At 36.3% G+C, this 18,671-nt stretch overlaps 1 protein-coding gene across 3 annotated transcripts in view; it reads right to left on the bottom strand.

The window, feature by feature from the left end:
• FAM135A (family with sequence similarity 135 member A) overlaps positions 1–18,671 on the bottom strand; it is a 79,287-nt gene that overhangs the window by 9,086 nt on the left and 51,530 nt on the right. For 2 of the 3 annotated variants that reach the window (XM_079297509.1, XM_079297510.1), the window contains 7 exons: positions 17,023–17,178; positions 11,279–11,352; positions 10,858–11,012; positions 8,323–10,624; positions 6,355–6,515; positions 4,616–4,707; positions 2,477–2,574 (listed from right to left, as the gene is read on the bottom strand). In XM_079297509.1, coding sequence (XP_079153635.1) covers positions 2,477–2,574; positions 4,616–4,707; positions 6,355–6,515; positions 8,323–10,624; positions 10,858–11,012; positions 11,279–11,352; positions 17,023–17,178 — 3,038 coding nt within the window. The remainder of the gene's footprint in view (positions 1–2,476; positions 2,575–4,615; positions 4,708–6,354; positions 6,516–8,322; positions 10,625–10,857; positions 11,013–11,278; positions 11,353–17,022; positions 17,179–18,671) is intronic. The other variant, XM_079297511.1, reaches the window with a different exon arrangement.

Genomic DNA, 18,671 nt, shown 5'->3' with positions numbered 1-18,671 from the left:
TTCAGATGTCCCCCAAAGCCTCCTGTGATTCTTTACTAAACAGTTATTTTATAAAGCAAATTGCATTTGTTTTGAATCAAGATTCCAGCTCATGCTTGCTGCATGCTTGTGAGCACAAAGACTTTGTCCAGAGAACGAATGTGTTGTATAGTGAATTGCTGCAATAACTGGTATTAGCTCTGCAAGTACCAAAAAAGTTTACTGAAGCTGACACTATTCCAGTGGTACAGGGAGTATCTTTTGTCAGTACAGAAATGTAGCACAGTAAGTAGGATTTTGCCATTACTTGAGAGCATGAGATTGCATTTATCCAAATAAATGGCAGAATCTCAGAAACATCTCTGGACATATCTCAACCTGAGTTGATTTTGATTTGTTTAAGCTGTGACAACAATCATCTGCCAGTGAAGTACCAAGTCAGGTCTAAAGTTGTTTTAGTTTCATTACAGTTTCTATTAATAACATGTAGTTATTCTGTGTGGCCTGAACTGTGTATGAGCAGAATGAAGTGTGGTGTGGAAGACTGTAGGTACAGGTATCATATGGCAGAGGCCCCCAATGGTCTATTAATGGTCACTGCAGGAGCACAGGAGAAAAAGCTGGCATTAAGGATAACAGAGAATGGGAGGGAAAAAAGAGTAAATAGGGAGCAAAAGAAAGAGCATATGTGCCAACTGGAACTACAGAAATATGAAATTGATCTATCCAGACCCCAGGCCAAGGAAGCAGGAACTCCCACCATGAGCATCACTGTCCTTATACTGAAGCCCTGGGATGCTGATGTCCTACTGCTTAAGCAAGACAGAATCCAATCACCTTAGGATGTTGGCTTTTTTTGCCTTACAAAATCATAGATCTGGAGACTGATGTCTATTTTGACTGGGTTATGGAGCAGCACTTGTAGAAAGAAAACTTTCTTTAGGAGATGGGAGATTTTATGAGGAGAAACCAGCACCATTCAGGGCACCACAGATAACTACTACAAGGGCTGCTTTCTAAAGAGGCATAACCAAAATAAGCCAGGAAAGCATCAGTTTCTTCAGCAGATGATTTCTCAGCAGTACTTTCCCAGGCCTTTTGGGTCATCCCTTCAAGGCCTTGCATAGAGGCACATGTCTTCCTAACAGTTCTCTCATGTAGCTACCAAGGAACAGCTATAGGATTTGTTGGCAGATTTAAATTTCTCATAAGAAAAGCTTAAGTTGAGAAATGCAAACTTCTGCTTCAGCAGGGCCCAAGACAAGTACATACCTTAAAAAGGAAACTAAAATAAAAATTCATAGTCTTTTTTTCTTTTCAAGTGATGAGTAACAAATAAAAATGAAAAATGTTTACAAATTGGAAGTCTTACGAGAGAAGCAAACCAAAAGCAAACAAGAGTTCAGATCTCAGCTATAAACAATGAGAAGGTAAGTGGGTGGGTTTGCTCATTAGAGTCTTCAGACAACAGCATGGGAGAGAAGATGCTGGTTTATGCTGGTGGGTTATAGAACTCTTCTCTCCCATACCAAGGGTGCTACCATCTAGCCTGTGATCACACTGTGCTTTTTACATTTTTAGCTCAATAGTTTAGACAAAATTAGGCATGTTAAATCTTGCCTATCTCAAACCAGAAACATTTGTTTAAGTAGTGAGATTATGTTTAAATGTTTTAGATGTTTCCTGCAGCTGAACAAGGCCTACCAAACACGGAAACTTGTCAGGAACACATGTGACTAGCAAATCAAAAAACCTTCTGGATATATCATTTGAGAATGCCTAAACAAATGGATGAAATCAGGCTTGAATTAGCTCCTTTCATCTATTGATGAGGTAACTCCAGCAACACTGCTGAGTGAGTAAGATAGTCACCCAAATGGCGCACCCTACTTTGAGAAAATAAATGCAATGGGCATTCCCTGGAAGTAAATGTAAAAGAAAAGAGAAATGCATAGAATTTGGTAAGCCCTCTAATAAGATGTAAAACATGCTCTTTAGCAGATGAAATCAGGTAACAAAGAATAATGAAATATATTTTCATGCAGTTGCCCTTCCAAGTCACAAGTAAGATGAAAGTGCCCTATAGGAGTGACAATACAGTCTGCCATGTCATACTTGATTAAGGGACTATAAAATCAGAAGGAAGCTAATTTCATCCTGGCATAGTGCTATTACAAGTTCCTTTGACTTTCTCAAAATACTGTTTTTCTGCAGAACTCTATTATGCAGAATTTGTGGAAGCACAGGACAGCAATTCCTTAAATGTAATGCTTAACCTCTGCCCTAAAACCACCAACAGATGATCTTACAACATTGTTCAGTCTTCTTTCATCTGGCAATTCCCTCTCTCCATTGTCCTCCTTTCCCCTACACCTCCCACGTCCCCAATTGCTTTCTCCCATCTCTCTTTTGGCCTGCTCCTGAGCATCACAGTTTAAAACAACCCAGGGCTCTAGCTTTAAGTTTATTTCTGTAAATAGTATAGAACAGATATTACCTGATTTTTGAAAGGGGTAGATTATAAATTTGTATATACTGTATAATTTCATCTAAAAGACGATCTGTCATGGAATCAAAATCAGCAAAGGTATCATTCTGTAAAATAAAAGAAATAAAAAATAATAACTGTATTTTCTAATGCAGCAATATACATTCTGCATTCTGTCTGAATTCTTACTCCCCAGTGTTTCTGATCAACAGCACACAAATAAAAGCATCGATATTAACTCTGAATACAAACACTACAGCTAGTTAATATAAATTTTTCATGTCATTTTCTTGTAACACAGAATAAAGTAATAGACATTTTACTGTAAGACTATTTTCTTCTAAAACACCAAAACAAATCTTAACATTACACACCCAGCCTTACTTCTAAGCTGTTCTCTACACTTAAGATTGTAGGGAAACAGAAGACCAAACTGCATATTCAGAATTATATCACACTGCCCATGAAATAAAGATGAGACAATTGCTGCAATAGCAGACTACAGTAATACTGGTTATTCAAAATGAAACAAACAAACAAACAAAATTTTTCAGGCCTTATCCCCAGTTCATAGCTGATTCTCCCCAGTGATCAGTGGTAGGAAATAAAGAGATAGGCAAAGCCTGCCTAGAACTTTTCAATGCAAGTTCTAAAGGATCTGTGCTATAATCTGTTGTGTTTAACATATTGGTAAATTATCTGGGAAAGGAAAGGAGGAGATGAAATATCAGTTTGTAGACAAAACTAAATATCCAGAGTAGTCAAATCTAGAACTAACCAGAATTTCACATGAATCTTATGCTATTGCATGCCTAGGTGATAAAATGGCAAGAAATGCAGACCAATGTTACGCACAGAAAACCAGCCCTAACTATATATGCAAACAATAATCTACACATCTGTGTTGCATATAATCAGCTATGTTAGGAAAGTAAGGAAAGAAAATAGCAATATAGCATTTTGTCAGTCTGCAGTGCAAAAGCATCTTAAATGCCCTGTCTACTTCTGATCATTCAATTTTAAATGACAAGAAGTTTCAGGTTAGCTAGGAAGGGTACCATGGATGAACAGAATCTTTTCACATCTAATTGTATGAAATAATAACTGGACTAAGTCTCTTCAGTGGCCCCCTGAAAGAAAAACTGTACTTGCTCATAAAATATGTGATTAACTGAAGCAGTGAATGAGGAATGATTATTGAGTATTTTTTCCAAAACAAGCTGTAAGGTAAATTATTTCAATTTCCTTGTTTGCAACTGAATTGCTAATGTATACCAACCACAGAATTAATCTCAGCTGTATGCTATGGACACAGAAGTAAAAACATTCAAAAAGAATCAGCCAACATTAAGGAGAAAAGTCTGTCAACAGCTCTTAGGCTCAGTGGTCTCAGTGGAATTCACAAATCAGAAAGTCTTGCAGCTGCTGACTGACACAAACTACAGGGCTAGAGAAGAGAAAGCCTGGCTTGGTGCCTGTCCAGCCTGTTTCACAAAGCATCCCAGCAGCTACTGCCAGAAAAATGCTAGTGCACTAAATGAAGCTTTTGTTTGAGCTACTGACAAGATTTTGTTCTAGTTCATCTCTGAAGTATGTCTAATACAATATGTAATACACACATACACACAGACAAAAAATAAAAATTGGTCTTTTGTGCTTTGGCAAGTTTACTTCATCAGAAAATAATATAATTCACAAAAGTTTAACTCAAGAGGTCCTTTTGATATTTGTTCATGTTATGATGTAGGTCTTGCAGTACGCGACAAAAGAACAAGCAACAGGAATTTTATATTTCTCAGATCCTCTGAAATAACACATCTCCCTTCTTGCCACACCAGTTTTCACTATTACATTTTTACCACTAGTATCGAGCATATTTTATCCACAATCCAAACTGCTTATGCTAAAAACTTACACAACACACAACAAATTGGTAGTAACAAATGTTACCCCTTAAAATACTGACCTTCAATACCATATAAGATTTTGTAAATACTTTGACTTAAACCATAGATCAAATAATGGATTCCATGAGAATACAATAAAATATGCAAAATGTGATAAATATAATAGTGCCATTAAATAAACATGTCTGAAGGTTTACATTGTTCAATGTTTTACAAAAATTCTTTTTTAGTTGGCAAATACCTGATTCCTTTCAGACATAAGAAATTCAATTCTTCCTCCAGGCAGCCCTAGCTCAATGTAAGTCTTCACTAATCTTAGATCTGCACTGTTACCTGAAAAAGAAAAACAATCAAGAGTTAGATTCTGCAAAGTTAACTTGGAATAACAGCACTTAGAATACTGAAATTAAACACTGGCAGAGCTTTATACTTAAACACAGCTAATTATATTCTCAGCCCTAACTAAAATTCAGTAAGACTTTGAAAGAAACTACAATGTCAAATTAAGTGACAAAATGGTTTATGAAAATTACATTCTATGCAAACACTTTTAAAAAAGCAAGGATGTAGGCAGTGTTGTTTGATTTTATCTTGGCCTCCAACAGATACATAGCACTGTGAACATTACATTCTTGGAAACCAAATTAATTTTGATAAAGCAAATTAAAGAACTCAGTGAATACTCCTTCAATAAATTACAGAATTCGGTGAAGGAGTATTTTCATAAAATGAAATGGCAGAGTGAACTATCAGCAGACAAAGATACTTTTAGATACTGTGGTATGGTACCCAAAACAACAAATGCTATTTTAACTAGCATCCTGAAGATTTTTCCACATCAGTAGCCATGGATGCTTTTGAAGAAAGGATAGCCTTTCTGCCTTAATTACAGAACAGGATTTTTATTTACATCTGTCATTTATTGGAAATAGCTTGTATATGCTCACTGATTTAATATGAAAAATCTAAGTATGTGGACTTTCCTAAGGCTTCAAACGTGTTTTTATAATAACAGGCTTCTTGATCAAGTTAATTTTTGTGCCACTTTTACATGTACTACAATATCTACACTAGTAAGAGGGAATACCTCTGAGTCCTATTTTTAAAATGACTTAACAAAGGCTGCTTTCTGCCCCAATGAGGAAAGAAAAACTATGTTGTTATTTTATTTTTTCAACTTAGGAATTTGAAAAATGAAGAAGGTGCCTGTACAGTGTTGCTGAAGTCCAATACTCTGCCCTCTTGTGTTTCCTTACATTATTAATTCAAGAAGTATCTCAAAAACACACAAAAGCTAGAAAGGATATTGTTTCTTAATATATGCTTCAATGCACTTTGAACTAAAAGCAGGTGAATTATAACTTTAGAATCCTTTCAATTAAAAAGATATTCTCACTTCTACCATAGTAGAATCTTAGTCCTTGGAAATATTCAAAAACCCAACTGCATCCTGGGCAACCTGCTGTAGGTGATTGCTCGGAGCAAAGAAGTTGAATGAGACAATCTTCAGTGATCCCTTTCACACTCAACCACCCTGTGATTCAGTGACTAAACCTTTTAAAACCTTATAAACACCTGACTGAGTTTTACACACACTATTTCTTTTTCCTAACAAGATACACATATTTCATTTTCCTTGACTACACAGCAATTCTAAAGAAAACAGTTTTGTCAGTAACTCCATTCTATTACGACAACATGGACAAATTCCTTTACAACATAAAAAACTGAAAGATGCACCTTATGTGAACTATGTCATTAAACAGATTTATGTGCAGGGAAATTTTCTTAAAGAAAGAGAATTCTTAATTTAAAAGATTTTATGGAACACATTGTCAAATATAGCAGTACAATGTCAGCTTCCCCTTTCCCTCCAGTGAACCTATTTCAGGTGTTCAGTTCAGAGTTCGAATGACCAAAGCTAAATCTCACTGGTAACCTGAACTATTTTCTTGTACAGTATCACATTTCCCAGCATACCATCTAGGCCGTGGACACAGACTATAAGATGTACTCCTTCTTCTGAACACTCATCATCTTCCATACTGAAATAAGGTATTGAAGAAGCCAGTTTGAAAACATCACTATACATAAATCCAGGAAGTTTAAGTTGCCTCAATTCTTCTTTAGCCTGTAGGAAACTGGAATAAAAAAATACTTATTATACATTTACTATTGCTAGATAAATATAGGGTCTTTCAGGATACAGTTTTCTACTGTCATTTTGCTTTGTATTCTATGTAATTAATATGGAGGAAAATATATTTATTGAATTAGTATTTTTACAAAATAAACCATTTCCTCAGAACAGTTTTAGTGCAGATTCCTGCAGCCCTTTTTCCTCTGTAATAAAAACCATATCTCAAGCTCTACTCTATTCTCTCCTTTGACCATCTTTGCAAACTCTCCAAATATTTCTGAAATCATAACTGATACTTGCTTTTCAAACAGCTAGGTCCAGACTTCTGATCTCTTACATATTCTGTGAGGGCATACACTATAAGGTTTTTAATAGCTGAGATCCTCACATGCTAGGAGCTCCTTGTGTTCCTTTCTCCCTTTCTTTCACTACCCTTAGCTTTTGTGTATGGCCTTCCTAATTGCATATCAGCTTCTCTGCAGCACATAAAGCTTTATGCTTTCTTATGCATCCTTAATCCATCTGCTCTGCATGATCCCTCACAACAAATGACAACATTGTGTATCCCATCCTCTTCTGCCTGCTCACTGTTTTCTTCCCATTTTACCTTTTTTTCTGTTTTCCCAACTTTATCTTTAGCTCATTCCTCACTAACTGGAATTAGGCCAGGCCTCAATGAAGTCAGCCTGAAAAGAAACCACTGCTAACAGCTGCTCTTATCACTCTGCAACAGAAGCTACTTGAGTTTGTACTCAAGGCATGTTTCCTGAACACACCAAGGGTGGTTCTTTACAGAGCAGATCATACCCTCTGGATTCACAGTTATCTCATGTTCCAGGAGACTCTGCTTTTCCCATGGCCAACTCCTTGATTTTATTCCGAGTTCACTTTTATCATTACAGAACAGCCTGAGTAGCCTCTGTTCTTCATCTTTCCCATTCCACATCAGTACCCCCAGATTCTACTTCTCTGGCCACTTCTAACCTGTTTTCCTCTACTTGACTACTCACTCCTTTCTGTTCTCAAGCTGCCTTTCACAAACTATCGGGTCTTTTACCTCTTCCACCATCTCAGCATTTATTTCTACTTCTCTTTTAAATTTTCTCTCACAACAACATTTTACTTCCAAAACAACACATAAAGTGCTGCTTCACATGTTCATTGAGCAGCAGGGAGTTATTAGGGAAACTCCTATGTTTACAGCAAGAAGAGGTACAATCTGGGATCCCTGATGTTCCTCTAAATTTGGCTTTCCTGGTAGCCAAACTGCAGTGTAATTTAGAGCACCGTGGTCTCTGAGGTGTTACATTTTTGGTATTTGAAGTTAAGATTTAAAAATAAGGCCATTATCATAGCTTGCATTACACATTTGCTTCATTTAGCTAATCTAATGGACAACCAGTTACACAATGTTTTTGGATTTGTTTTTAGAGTCAAAGCATATTTTCCCAAGCTTGCTATTTTAATAACTTCACTTTCATACAACACCATTTTTATGCTCAGTAGCCTTTACAATATTATTTTTCAGCAGAATGATTATTTTTTTAAACATAACAAAGAAAAATACTGTTTTGCTTGTTTTCAAACCACATGACATTACAAGATAACTCTCGTAAGATAAGATAGAAGAAGTTAGTGCTGAGACACTTTTTATCTGAACATCTAGAACATGCTGTTACTTGGGCATGCAGAATCCACAAGCCACAGTTCTGGGGCATTCTACAGCCCAACCATGCTTCTTTTCCCCTTGTCCATTATATTAACATAATTTCCAAAAGTAAAAAACTTGTTTTAAAACAATCACTTACGCTAATATTTGAGGTTTTGGGGAGCTTTCATACCAGGAAACAGCTGAAGCTGAGCTGTAGGATGTGCTGCCTGGCTGTTGTGTAATTGCATCAGATTTATTCTTTGAAGAAGAGGTAACATTGCAGGGAGAGTCTCTCAGAGAAGAAGGGAAAGACAAACAACCAGGAGTACAAACAGGGGGCACAGTCATTATGTCTTGCAAGTGTCCACTGTCAATCATTTCAGATCTCAGGGCTCTCTCTTCTGCTAAGCCATGATCCTGCTCAGCACTGCAAGCTCCATCTAATACACTATAATCGGTTTCTTCATAATACCCATTTTCAATCATATCTTGATCCTCCTCTTCTTCCTCATCTTGTTGAGAAGAACAAGTAATTTGTTTTTCATATGCTTCCTTTTGAGGGCTAACAGGAATGCTGTTGTCCTTAGGCCAAATATCTGAAATATCTGTGTTCCTTTGAGAGCCAAAATAGTTTTCAACAAGCCCTTGCTTTACCATGTCAGCACTACCAGCTGGAGAAAGATTATCTGTACCAGTTTCACTTTCAGCTACTGACAGTTCTTCAGCTGTGCCCTTTAGTTCTAAGGGCTCATTATGTTTTACTTTGCTTGTTTTAACCACTGCATTTACAGATGAAGAACCTGGAACAGCAGATGGCTCACCCACACAGGTTGTTTCCAGACGCAACTTAATTGTTCTTTCTGTAGCTGTAGGGTGCCTTTCAAGGTCCTCAGAGTCCTTACAGGTTGTGTCAGGGCCTGTTTGTGGGCTGTAACTTTCCACATCAGTAGGTGTGTCCTCATCTGAAACAACCAAGTGTAACAGATCTTTTTTTCCTGAGAGTGAGGAATGCACAGATAGAGTTTTGTTATCAAAGTGCTCTGAATACACAACAAACTGTTGCTCCAAATTAGTGTTGGACGTTTTACCATCATCACATTTTGGCAGGTCAATTGCTCCTAGATCCAATACTGTTTTGCTGTCACTTAGCTGGCATTCAGGTACAACACATATCTTTGAATTCTCATCTGGTGACAGCTCATCATCATCTGAAGGCAGTGAATTTATGGATGTCAGGGATGACTGTATTTCACTTACAGCACTTGTACTCTCAGTGCAATGGCTTTCGATTGTGTTTTTTATTGCACAGTCTGGTTTTAGTAAAGGCTGAGGAAATGCTCTCTCACCATTGTGTGCAATTTGACCATGAACATTTTCAAAAACATGATCAGGGTTGGGGTGAGTTGCAAAAGAACTTGGCTCACTTTCTACACCTGAATCTGAAAATCTAGAAGAGGCATATGTCACACTAACATCTGGTAATTTAGTCATGTCTCCACTTGTAGGGATTTGATTCTCTTTTGTTGGAAGAGTAGGTGGATTGCTTTTCATTTTTGTCAAGTTGTCACTGGTATGCTGACAGTTTCTCTCATGGACCTCCTCCTTTTCAAGCTTGGGTTCCTGTTCTTCCAAATTCAATTTATTTCCAGATTCTGAAGACTGAATATTGGGTGTTAGCAAATTCTCTTCGTGCACTTCATCTTGTGGAAACTTAGCCCATGATTCAGTGTGAGCCACTCCTTTCTCCTCTGGACAAAGATTCTTATTTCTTGGTTTGACATCAGTTGTCCTGACTCCTGAGGAAGCTGGTTGACCTCCACAACAACCTTCAAATGTACCTGTGTGTTGTAAAGCACTATCTGCTTGAACAGTTTCAGAATCTGTCTGGGAGATAGTCAGTCTATCAAAAATAGCCTCATTTTCACAGTGCACAGGACTACTTGGACCTGGTTGGTCACCTTCAGTCTTGACAGTGATTTCATCATATGGCAACAATGGAAGGTCTTTTTGAGTTATTTGCCCGATGCAAGCCTTTGTATCACAAGGAATTCCACCTACTCTAGGGTCCAGCCCTTCATTAGCATCGTATGAAGGCTCACCATCTAACCTTCTAGAGGCATTTTCCAGTGCTGCACTTACCAAACATTTGTATCCTACTAACACCACAGAGTCCTTTGAGTTCTGTTTTACAACTTTTTTTGTGTTTTCCGCTTTTATTGTTTTGATGAGCTTGGCGACCTTAGCTTTGGATTTATTTATATCTTCATTTTTCCCTTTGAAGGTTTTTGTTAGCATCTTTTCAGCTTCTGAATGCCAAGAGATGGAGGCACCAGCGGGTCTTATTTTCAGTTCTGGGCTAGTTAAACCAGCAACGAAACCTTCTTCAGCTTCAAATTTATCCAGTTTATTGGACTCTGCCCTTGGAACACTCTGAGCTACCAACCAGGGTACATCCAAATCTTTGACAGAAAAGAAGGGGGGAGGGGTGGGAGAAAAAGAAAGTATGTTTACAATAATATTATGCAGATAATCAATGCACTAGCAATTATATAAAACTCAAGCTAAAAACCCATATCCTGTCAAATAAATGTAGTCCTTTAAAGCCAGCAAGAAATTTATTAAAAATATTCAAGTTTCACATAATTTTTCCTCAATTTTTCAAAAAGGAAATTGTACTGTGAGGTTTGTTTACCTTCAGTAACTGAATCTAAATACCGATCTTCAAAGATTATAGGCAAGGAGTTCATATCTCCATCTAGTTCACTGCATTCAATAGGGAGAGGTGGAAGAGAACTGCAGAAGGAAATGTTTTTGATAGCTGCACACATCTGTAGATGACTCTGAGCACTGAAAAAAGGAAGCAGTCCTCCATGAAAAAAAAATATTTATTTTTACATTAACAGAAATTACCAACAGTTTAATTTATTTTAGTAGAAGCTTTTGTACTAATTAACTAATAATAGCGTGAATATTTAATAACTTCTTATATAAGTTCCAGTACTTTAAATCTATCTTGAGAACAAGTACCTCTTGAATTTCATATGTATTTTTGCAATGCTACATATACTATAGAGTAACATGCTATATACTGTGGAATTCCAAAGGCTACTCACTGTAGTTCCTGAAAGCCAAGAGCAGCTTCCCTAGGATGCTCAAAGCAAAAGAATGCTTCAGCAAATCTGCGCACCTGCAAAATCCAAATGAAGGTAGAGCTTATTTTACCTTACAAACAATTTTGAAAAATCCACCAGCATTCCTATGCATCAATATATCATTTGTATGTCTAATACAGACAGTTACTCTGCTTTTAGATGCTCATTCTGAACGGCTGCCACAGACAAGACTAATGACTGAAACAATTTAAATTTGTGCTCTGGATAACTGGGAATTTTATTAGACCCAGCTGCCTGCTGAAAATTTGATTTCTAATAAATCAATCATCCAAATCAGGCTCAAGCAATAGCACACAAAATATTATTGGAAATGTTGATGGGAAGAAAGGAAATGACTGTTCAATTGACACTTCTGAATGAGCCTGAGTATTACCTTGAGAAGCAGAAATCCATTAGATATTCTGCAGTCTCAGAATATAGAGGAGTGTTTCAAATTTTCTGTAAGTACTCTCTAGCCCACAGTAAACTACTGTACAAAACAAACTTTTGTTTGCAAAGATTTTTGCTGGAAATGATGAAGACAGTAACAGAATGTACATTAATTTTAAGCATTGTATTAAAGACTTAATTGTATGTCTGAGATCAATAAACAATACAATACTAAAGTGGTATTTAATAACACATGGGAGCATATTTTTTTACCATCAAATGTATTGAACCATCAATATTTTTACCATCAAATATATGCTAAAATAGAGAATGTGAATTATACAGCAATTTGCTGCAAATGACAATATAATCAATGTACTAAAAATGTAGTATCTAGAAACCCCAAAGGTTTTGCATGAGGTTTCTCATATTTCCAATATTCTATATAAATATTAATCCAATCAATATGCATTTTATTTTTGCAACTTCCAAATCACCTGCAGGCAAAAAAAAGCAAATGAAAAGAGAATGTGCTGTACAATGGTTCTTCACAACAGCTTGTAGGTAAACTTTAATTTGGTTATATCAATTGAAACAAAATTTCTATCCCACTTAGAGAATTACATGTTAATCTAATGAATCAATAATTTATTTACCAGGCACTTTCTGGTCTCCTATGCCTTTATTTCTTCAATATACTCTGGCTTTTCCTCTTAAATTATGGATCTTCCTGAACACTGTGGGAGTTTTCAGTGTGAAACTGGCAACAAGTGTGAAGACCTAGTTCAGTTCCCTCATCTCTGTCACTCAGAGCTGCAGCCATCATCTGCACCCACCCTGAGCACAAACATGGCTCTGTGAAAATCTTGGGCATGAACTGGCAAACACCAGACTTTCAGGACCATATTAATTTTGTTCAGACATAACCACTTGCATAGGAGTTCATTTTCTCTCCCAATACACTGTCCAGTATACTTTTAGAGAGTATCACTTGGATGAACTTTAAATTCTGTAGCTTCTACACCTTTTTGTTTTCTTGATACAAGAAGAACTGAGAAAAAAATTGTTCCAAGGTGCTTAAGAAAAAACCCAATCCCAAATCACAAACACTTTACCCCTAATCTTTAACTTGCAAGAGAAACTGAAAGTCCTGTCCCAACCTCCCAGAATTTATTGTATTGTATTTCATGGAATTAATCTTAGTCATACATCACCTCTGAATAGTCATGGAAAATGCTTTGAAGTAAGAAGAAAACACAAAATTCAATAGTATGCAACTTCCACTCTTGCCAGAACTCAATTTGCTTTCTTTCAGAATTTGTTGTTTATCCAACAGGAGTTTATATATACACGTGTGATAAGAATTGATGTTCCCAAGTAATTTGCTGCATTTTCCCAGCTGCCTTTTCTAAACAGAGGTGTACCTTGCAAATACATGATTTTTTCAGTGCTAATCCCCATCTTTTCTCCCAGGATGTGTGTCTGTTCTAAAACAGACTTATAAGATAATTTTACTGCTTAAAAACGAGATTTTAGAACAATTTATCATGAAGAGTGAACATTATCATTTTAAATTCAGCAATTTAAAACTTAATTAATGATCCTAATCAGTCAGGTAATAGTTACAGGAACATTGCTAAATTAGTAGATGTCTGTGGTACATGTCAAGGAAAGGGCACACATCTGTTTCCCAGGAAGCAAGCAAGGTAGTTTTGAGTTTAGACATGAGCACATCACCACATAAAGTAACTGGAGTTATATGGAGACTAGATCTTTAGAACACTGCACTCTTTCCAACAGAAGAGGAAGACATTTTTTCATTTGCAATAAATCCCATTTGTAATTAAGTAATTTCAGTACTTCTGAAGAAAATCTCATTGCCAGCTCCAGACAGCTCCAAGTAGAATAACAACAGTATAAGACTAGTTGAAAGCAAGCTCCAAAAGCATGTAAGTCTTTACTAATGAGACAAAAGAGCCCCAATTAACAGTAGTTTATTATGTTTAATCGGTGCTTAACTTACTGAAGGACTGAGGCACTTGCTAGGACAGTGATAAACAGGCTCTACAGAACCAGAGTGGCTGCCAGCTCTGCTATGATGCAGGAACCACTGACTTGGGCTGACTACACAATGACTTTGCAGGAGGAAATTGCAGCTGCTACTCCTAATCTCTACAGATTTCCCAGAGGCATGGTTTTTATGGTCCTCCCAATGTAAACAGAAGAACTGTGTTTAAAAGCTGCTGTGGAATACATATTGTATATCTGCATATTTATAAATAGCAGTTAGAGGTCTTAGTTTTCAGCTCTCCTATTTTAGGACTAATCAAACTGAAAGAAATAATTTTGGAAGAATATATTCAGACCTACCAGGAGATGTCACTACAGAACAAAGAGATGAACTAGTTGAGTGTTCAAAACGTTTTGTAATGTAAAATAACAAAGTTATTTCAAGCAGTTTTTTCAATAAAATTTTAAGCAGTTTTTTCAATAAAATACATTTGTAAACCTTATCAGTATGATCATGTAGTAGATGGATATTCAGTTTTACCTAAAGTGTTCCTCACTTTTTAATGCAGTGCTTTTCCAAGTACTTGAAAATATTTAAATATTGAAACACTTAAGTAAATGTAAATAAAATTATTAAAATAATAATTTAAATGCTTGAACAATTCTTCAGCAGAAATACCTGCTTTATAAGCATCTGTGCAAAGCGGGTGAAAGTCATTTGACCAAATACAGGTGGCAGGCCTTTCTAGGGGGTATTTTGACACAAATATCTTAACCACTCAGATTAATCACTCCCTAAAAGGGTTCAGTAATTAAGTTTCCCAGAGAGAAATCTCCTCTGGAGTTTTCCTGATAGTCTAGAAATATTGCAAGAAGAAAAGATAAAATGAGATTTAGCAACCAGTAGTGAATACATCAGAGTATCCATTTCCAAAATAAAAATAAATAAAAAGGTTTCTTATTCTAGAAAGGACTGGTTAAGTCTCTTAAGAGGAGAATTAGTGGGTCATCTTTAGCTTGGAGAAAAGGAGGCTTAGGGGAGACTTCATCACTCTCTACAACTACCTGAAAGGAGGCTGTAGCCAGGTGGGAATTGGTCTCTTCTGCCATATCCCAGGTGAAAAGACAAGAAGAAATAGCCTTAAGTTGTGCCAAGGGAGGTCTAGGCTGGATATTAGCTTTGCTGTTTCTTTTTTTTCCCAGAAGGAGTTGTAAAGAATTGGAACAGACTGCCCAGGGAAGTGGTGGAATTGCCATCTGTGGCAATACATCCGGAGACAGCACATGGGGATCTGGTTTAGTGCTGAATGTGGCAGTGCTGGGTTGATAGTTGGACTTGATGACCTTAAGGGTCTTTTCCAACCTTAACCTTAATTCCATGATTGTAAATGTCAACATATAGCCTCCAATGAGGAGAATTAGTAGATCATCTTTTAAATACCAACTAAATCCAATAACCAGAAAGCCTGCATCACTTGGTATGTGCCGAAAATGGCTCCAGTGGAACGTGATCATCATTGTAGACTTCCTGAAGTATGATTATACAATCCCTCTGAATATAAATTCTCAAGATATTACTAATGAAAGTAACAATTTATTATATAAGCACTGCCAAACAAGACCCAAAACAAACAGCTGAAAACACTCTTAGGAAAGATAAGGCTGAAACTTAGCATCTCTTTCATTTAAAGGTTTGCTGAACTCATGGATTGTGAGTTCCTGCTCTACTGCCACAGGGGAAGCCCAGTGGAGCAATGGTTTCTTACATATATTTTAATTACATATATTTTCAAAGTATTCGTACAAACTCATATCATGTAGGAGTGTAGAAAACAATGAAGTAATATCACACTGCTGGTTCTAAGTTGGCTCAGGTAAAAATCCCTTCTCAATGCTGTACTATGCAATTCTTGCAGTCAGCCTGCTTGCTTTCTGCTATCAGGCACCACATAAAAACATAATTTTAGGATTACCCATCTCCTCTCCAGTCCTTGATCGATTATAGAGTATCCACAAAGTACAGTGACAGATAACAAGAGGAATGAGCATAACAGCAAATCAGAATGATGCAGGGTATGCAAATGTGAAATCAAATTATACTTTTTTTTTTCCATAGGGAGGAAGGGAACTCCTATTTGATTTCTTTTCCAGCTGCAAAGCATCACAGAAATAGTTTTAATATGTGCAATATCTAAATTCCTACAGTATAATTAAATACTTTGATTTATTGCAGGAATACTCAATACTTGAAGCATTTATGAACTAAGGAGGATGACTTACATGATAGATTTTAAAAGAACCACATTTAAGAAGATAAATACATAACCATTAGCAGTGTCTCTTCTGGAGCAGCCAAAATTAATATATTAATTCTTCATTTGGTTTTATTAAATATAAATTTGTAAAATCACTAACACACCAGCAGCTGAATGGAAATGCAGGTTAAATGAAACAGTATACTTTCATACCTTCCACCAGTTAAGTTGAGGTATTCCAGTATTAATATGAAACCCACAGAAAGGTAAGATTCATAGACAGACAATAAAATGATCCCTTTCTTATGGCTAGCACATCAAACAAATAACCCTTGCATTCATTCTCAAAGATTCCATTTATTCTCCATACAGTTTACTCCCACAACCATGATTTCCTCACCAAACAATGTGATTTATCAAGTAAGAGTAATGCTTTAGTCCATAGTCGATTATATTTCACTATGGGAACAGCACTGCTGTGGTTCTGCTTGCTGAGAGCCCACAGAAATTGCACACACCTATAGACAGACCAACAGCACTGTAGATGTGTTAGTACAGACACACATAAACACTCATGTGCAAAATCATTTCACACACATTTCTTTTATAAAATCCCATGTAAGAGACTTTTCAGAACTTATTGTTATTAATTCTTAATTCAGAAAAAAATACACTTTGTTTATGATGTAAGCAGGCAGCCTAAATGCAGCAAAGGTGGGACTAGACAAGGCTTCCACAGAAAAAGTACATCAGTCTGCAAAAATATATGTTATTCCACAGCCTACAATCAGCCTTTGAACTGCATTTCTTATTAAAAGAACAGTGAATTACCTGGTTCATAAACATAAATAATATGTTTTATGCATTATATTCTAACAACATAATACATTATATACAAGGTAACAAATGAAATGCAACAGTTCCCTTTACAATTCCAACCAGCTTTCCAAAATATAAATAGAAAAATGGCAAACTGGAGTCTCATGTGGATACCATTTCCATAACAATGGGTCCCAGTAAGCATATGAAGGTCCCTGGGTCAATACTTACTCTTAATGTGTGATGCTCTTGTGCTAGCAAAGCTGCGACCTCCTCTTGTAAGGTAATGACCTCCAGAAACTGCCCCCAGAGAGCCATCAGAAGTGAGCAAAGCTGAGCAAGATTCATATTTATAAGTTCTGCCAGTTCATCAGGATTTTCCATTTTCTGAAGTCAGGAAAAACATATTTTCACTGAAATAAATTCACTGAGGAAACCATAATATACAGGAATAAAAAAAAGGATACTTTATCCTAGTGAGAATTTTAATTTAAAAAAGCAACTTCAAAATGGGAACTATCTTAACTAAGTTTCAAAACTGGATGTCCTGGAATGTCCTCAAACCAAGACACTGGACCAATCTGTGTTACAACAGTAATAGATTATTGTATGTTGAATTAAATATTATCTCATTGCTTTCTAGAATTAGGACTCCTGTCCAAAAAATACAGCAAAAATTCCAACTTATGGCAAAGATAACTGAGTTCAACTGTTGTATTTCCTAACATATAAGAATACCATGTGCCTGAAAGGAAGAGGAATCAGGAAACCAAAAATTTATACTTGCTATGTTAGTCCAACTTTGATAAAATCATAAGAATTTAATAAAGATATTCCCATTTCAGCAGTTATAATTCACAATAACCTTTATAAGGTGCTAGATGCCTACAAACATTTCATGCATAGTCAGGAAGCAGTGTTGCAGCACAACCTTCCTAGAACCAGATCACACCAAGACAAATTTGGTGTGAAACAAGTTTTGCTTTCTTTACAATATACTGTAATCCTGTGATACAGTCCCACAGCAATTGTAGATAGAGGTAGACTTATGGTCCCTGCCATTTTAGAAAATAACAGTTTTTCTGAAACTCATTGTAGGCTCATAAGACACCGAGGCAAAGGGTTTAAAATGAAAAGATAGTAAAGAACTAAATCTAGCAATATTACAGAGCTAGTAGAAAAAGGGATTGGGAATGTAGAAACACCAACTTAAGCAATCATAAGAGAAATAAGAGAAACTTTTGATAAGAACTGTACAAAAGAACAGAAAGAAGAAAACAGAAAACGTTTAGCAAGCCAAGGGAGAAACTAACAAATTGAGAGAAGCTATGTAAATGCAAAAACTATTTTAATGCATAAAGTAAGATTATTAGTTGCCCATAAAGAGTGCTGAATTTGTCTCCAGTTATACAATGACATCCTTTTAAAGGCCTTATTACATTTTCTTGCAGTTATACTACTACTGCAGTAACTAAAGGTGAGTCAACTGTTCTTCCAAGTTGGGCAGATGGCCCACTCACCAGCAAAGCATGGATAGTCTCTCAAGAAGTTTTAAAACATGTTCTTTACACTTTGCCATGACCAAAAAATCAGCTGGGGCTCGTTTTGACTAGGCCACTTAAAGTAGACAGTGATTCCTTGAGAATGTAAGAAAACAGGAAAAGGAGAGAGAACAAGTACTTTCAGATGAGGGGATGACTTGCAGAATTTCCTTTTGTAAAACTTACTTCTGCTTGATCTTGTGTCATTGTTATTTGATACCATCAAACCCCAAAAATTCAAATTATAACTGCAGAAAATTCAAAGCATGATTTTCATACAAGTAATCCACCTCTCTAAACCTTCAGTTTCATGATATAAATAGTTACACAACTACCACT

Source organism: Erithacus rubecula, assembly GCF_903797595.1.
Source record: "Erithacus rubecula genome assembly, chromosome: 2".
In the NCBI taxonomy this organism is placed as follows: Eukaryota; Metazoa; Chordata; class Aves; order Passeriformes; family Muscicapidae; genus Erithacus; species Erithacus rubecula.
The sequence above is the reverse complement of the archived record's forward strand: the minus strand, read 5'-3'. Positions and strand labels throughout refer to the sequence as shown.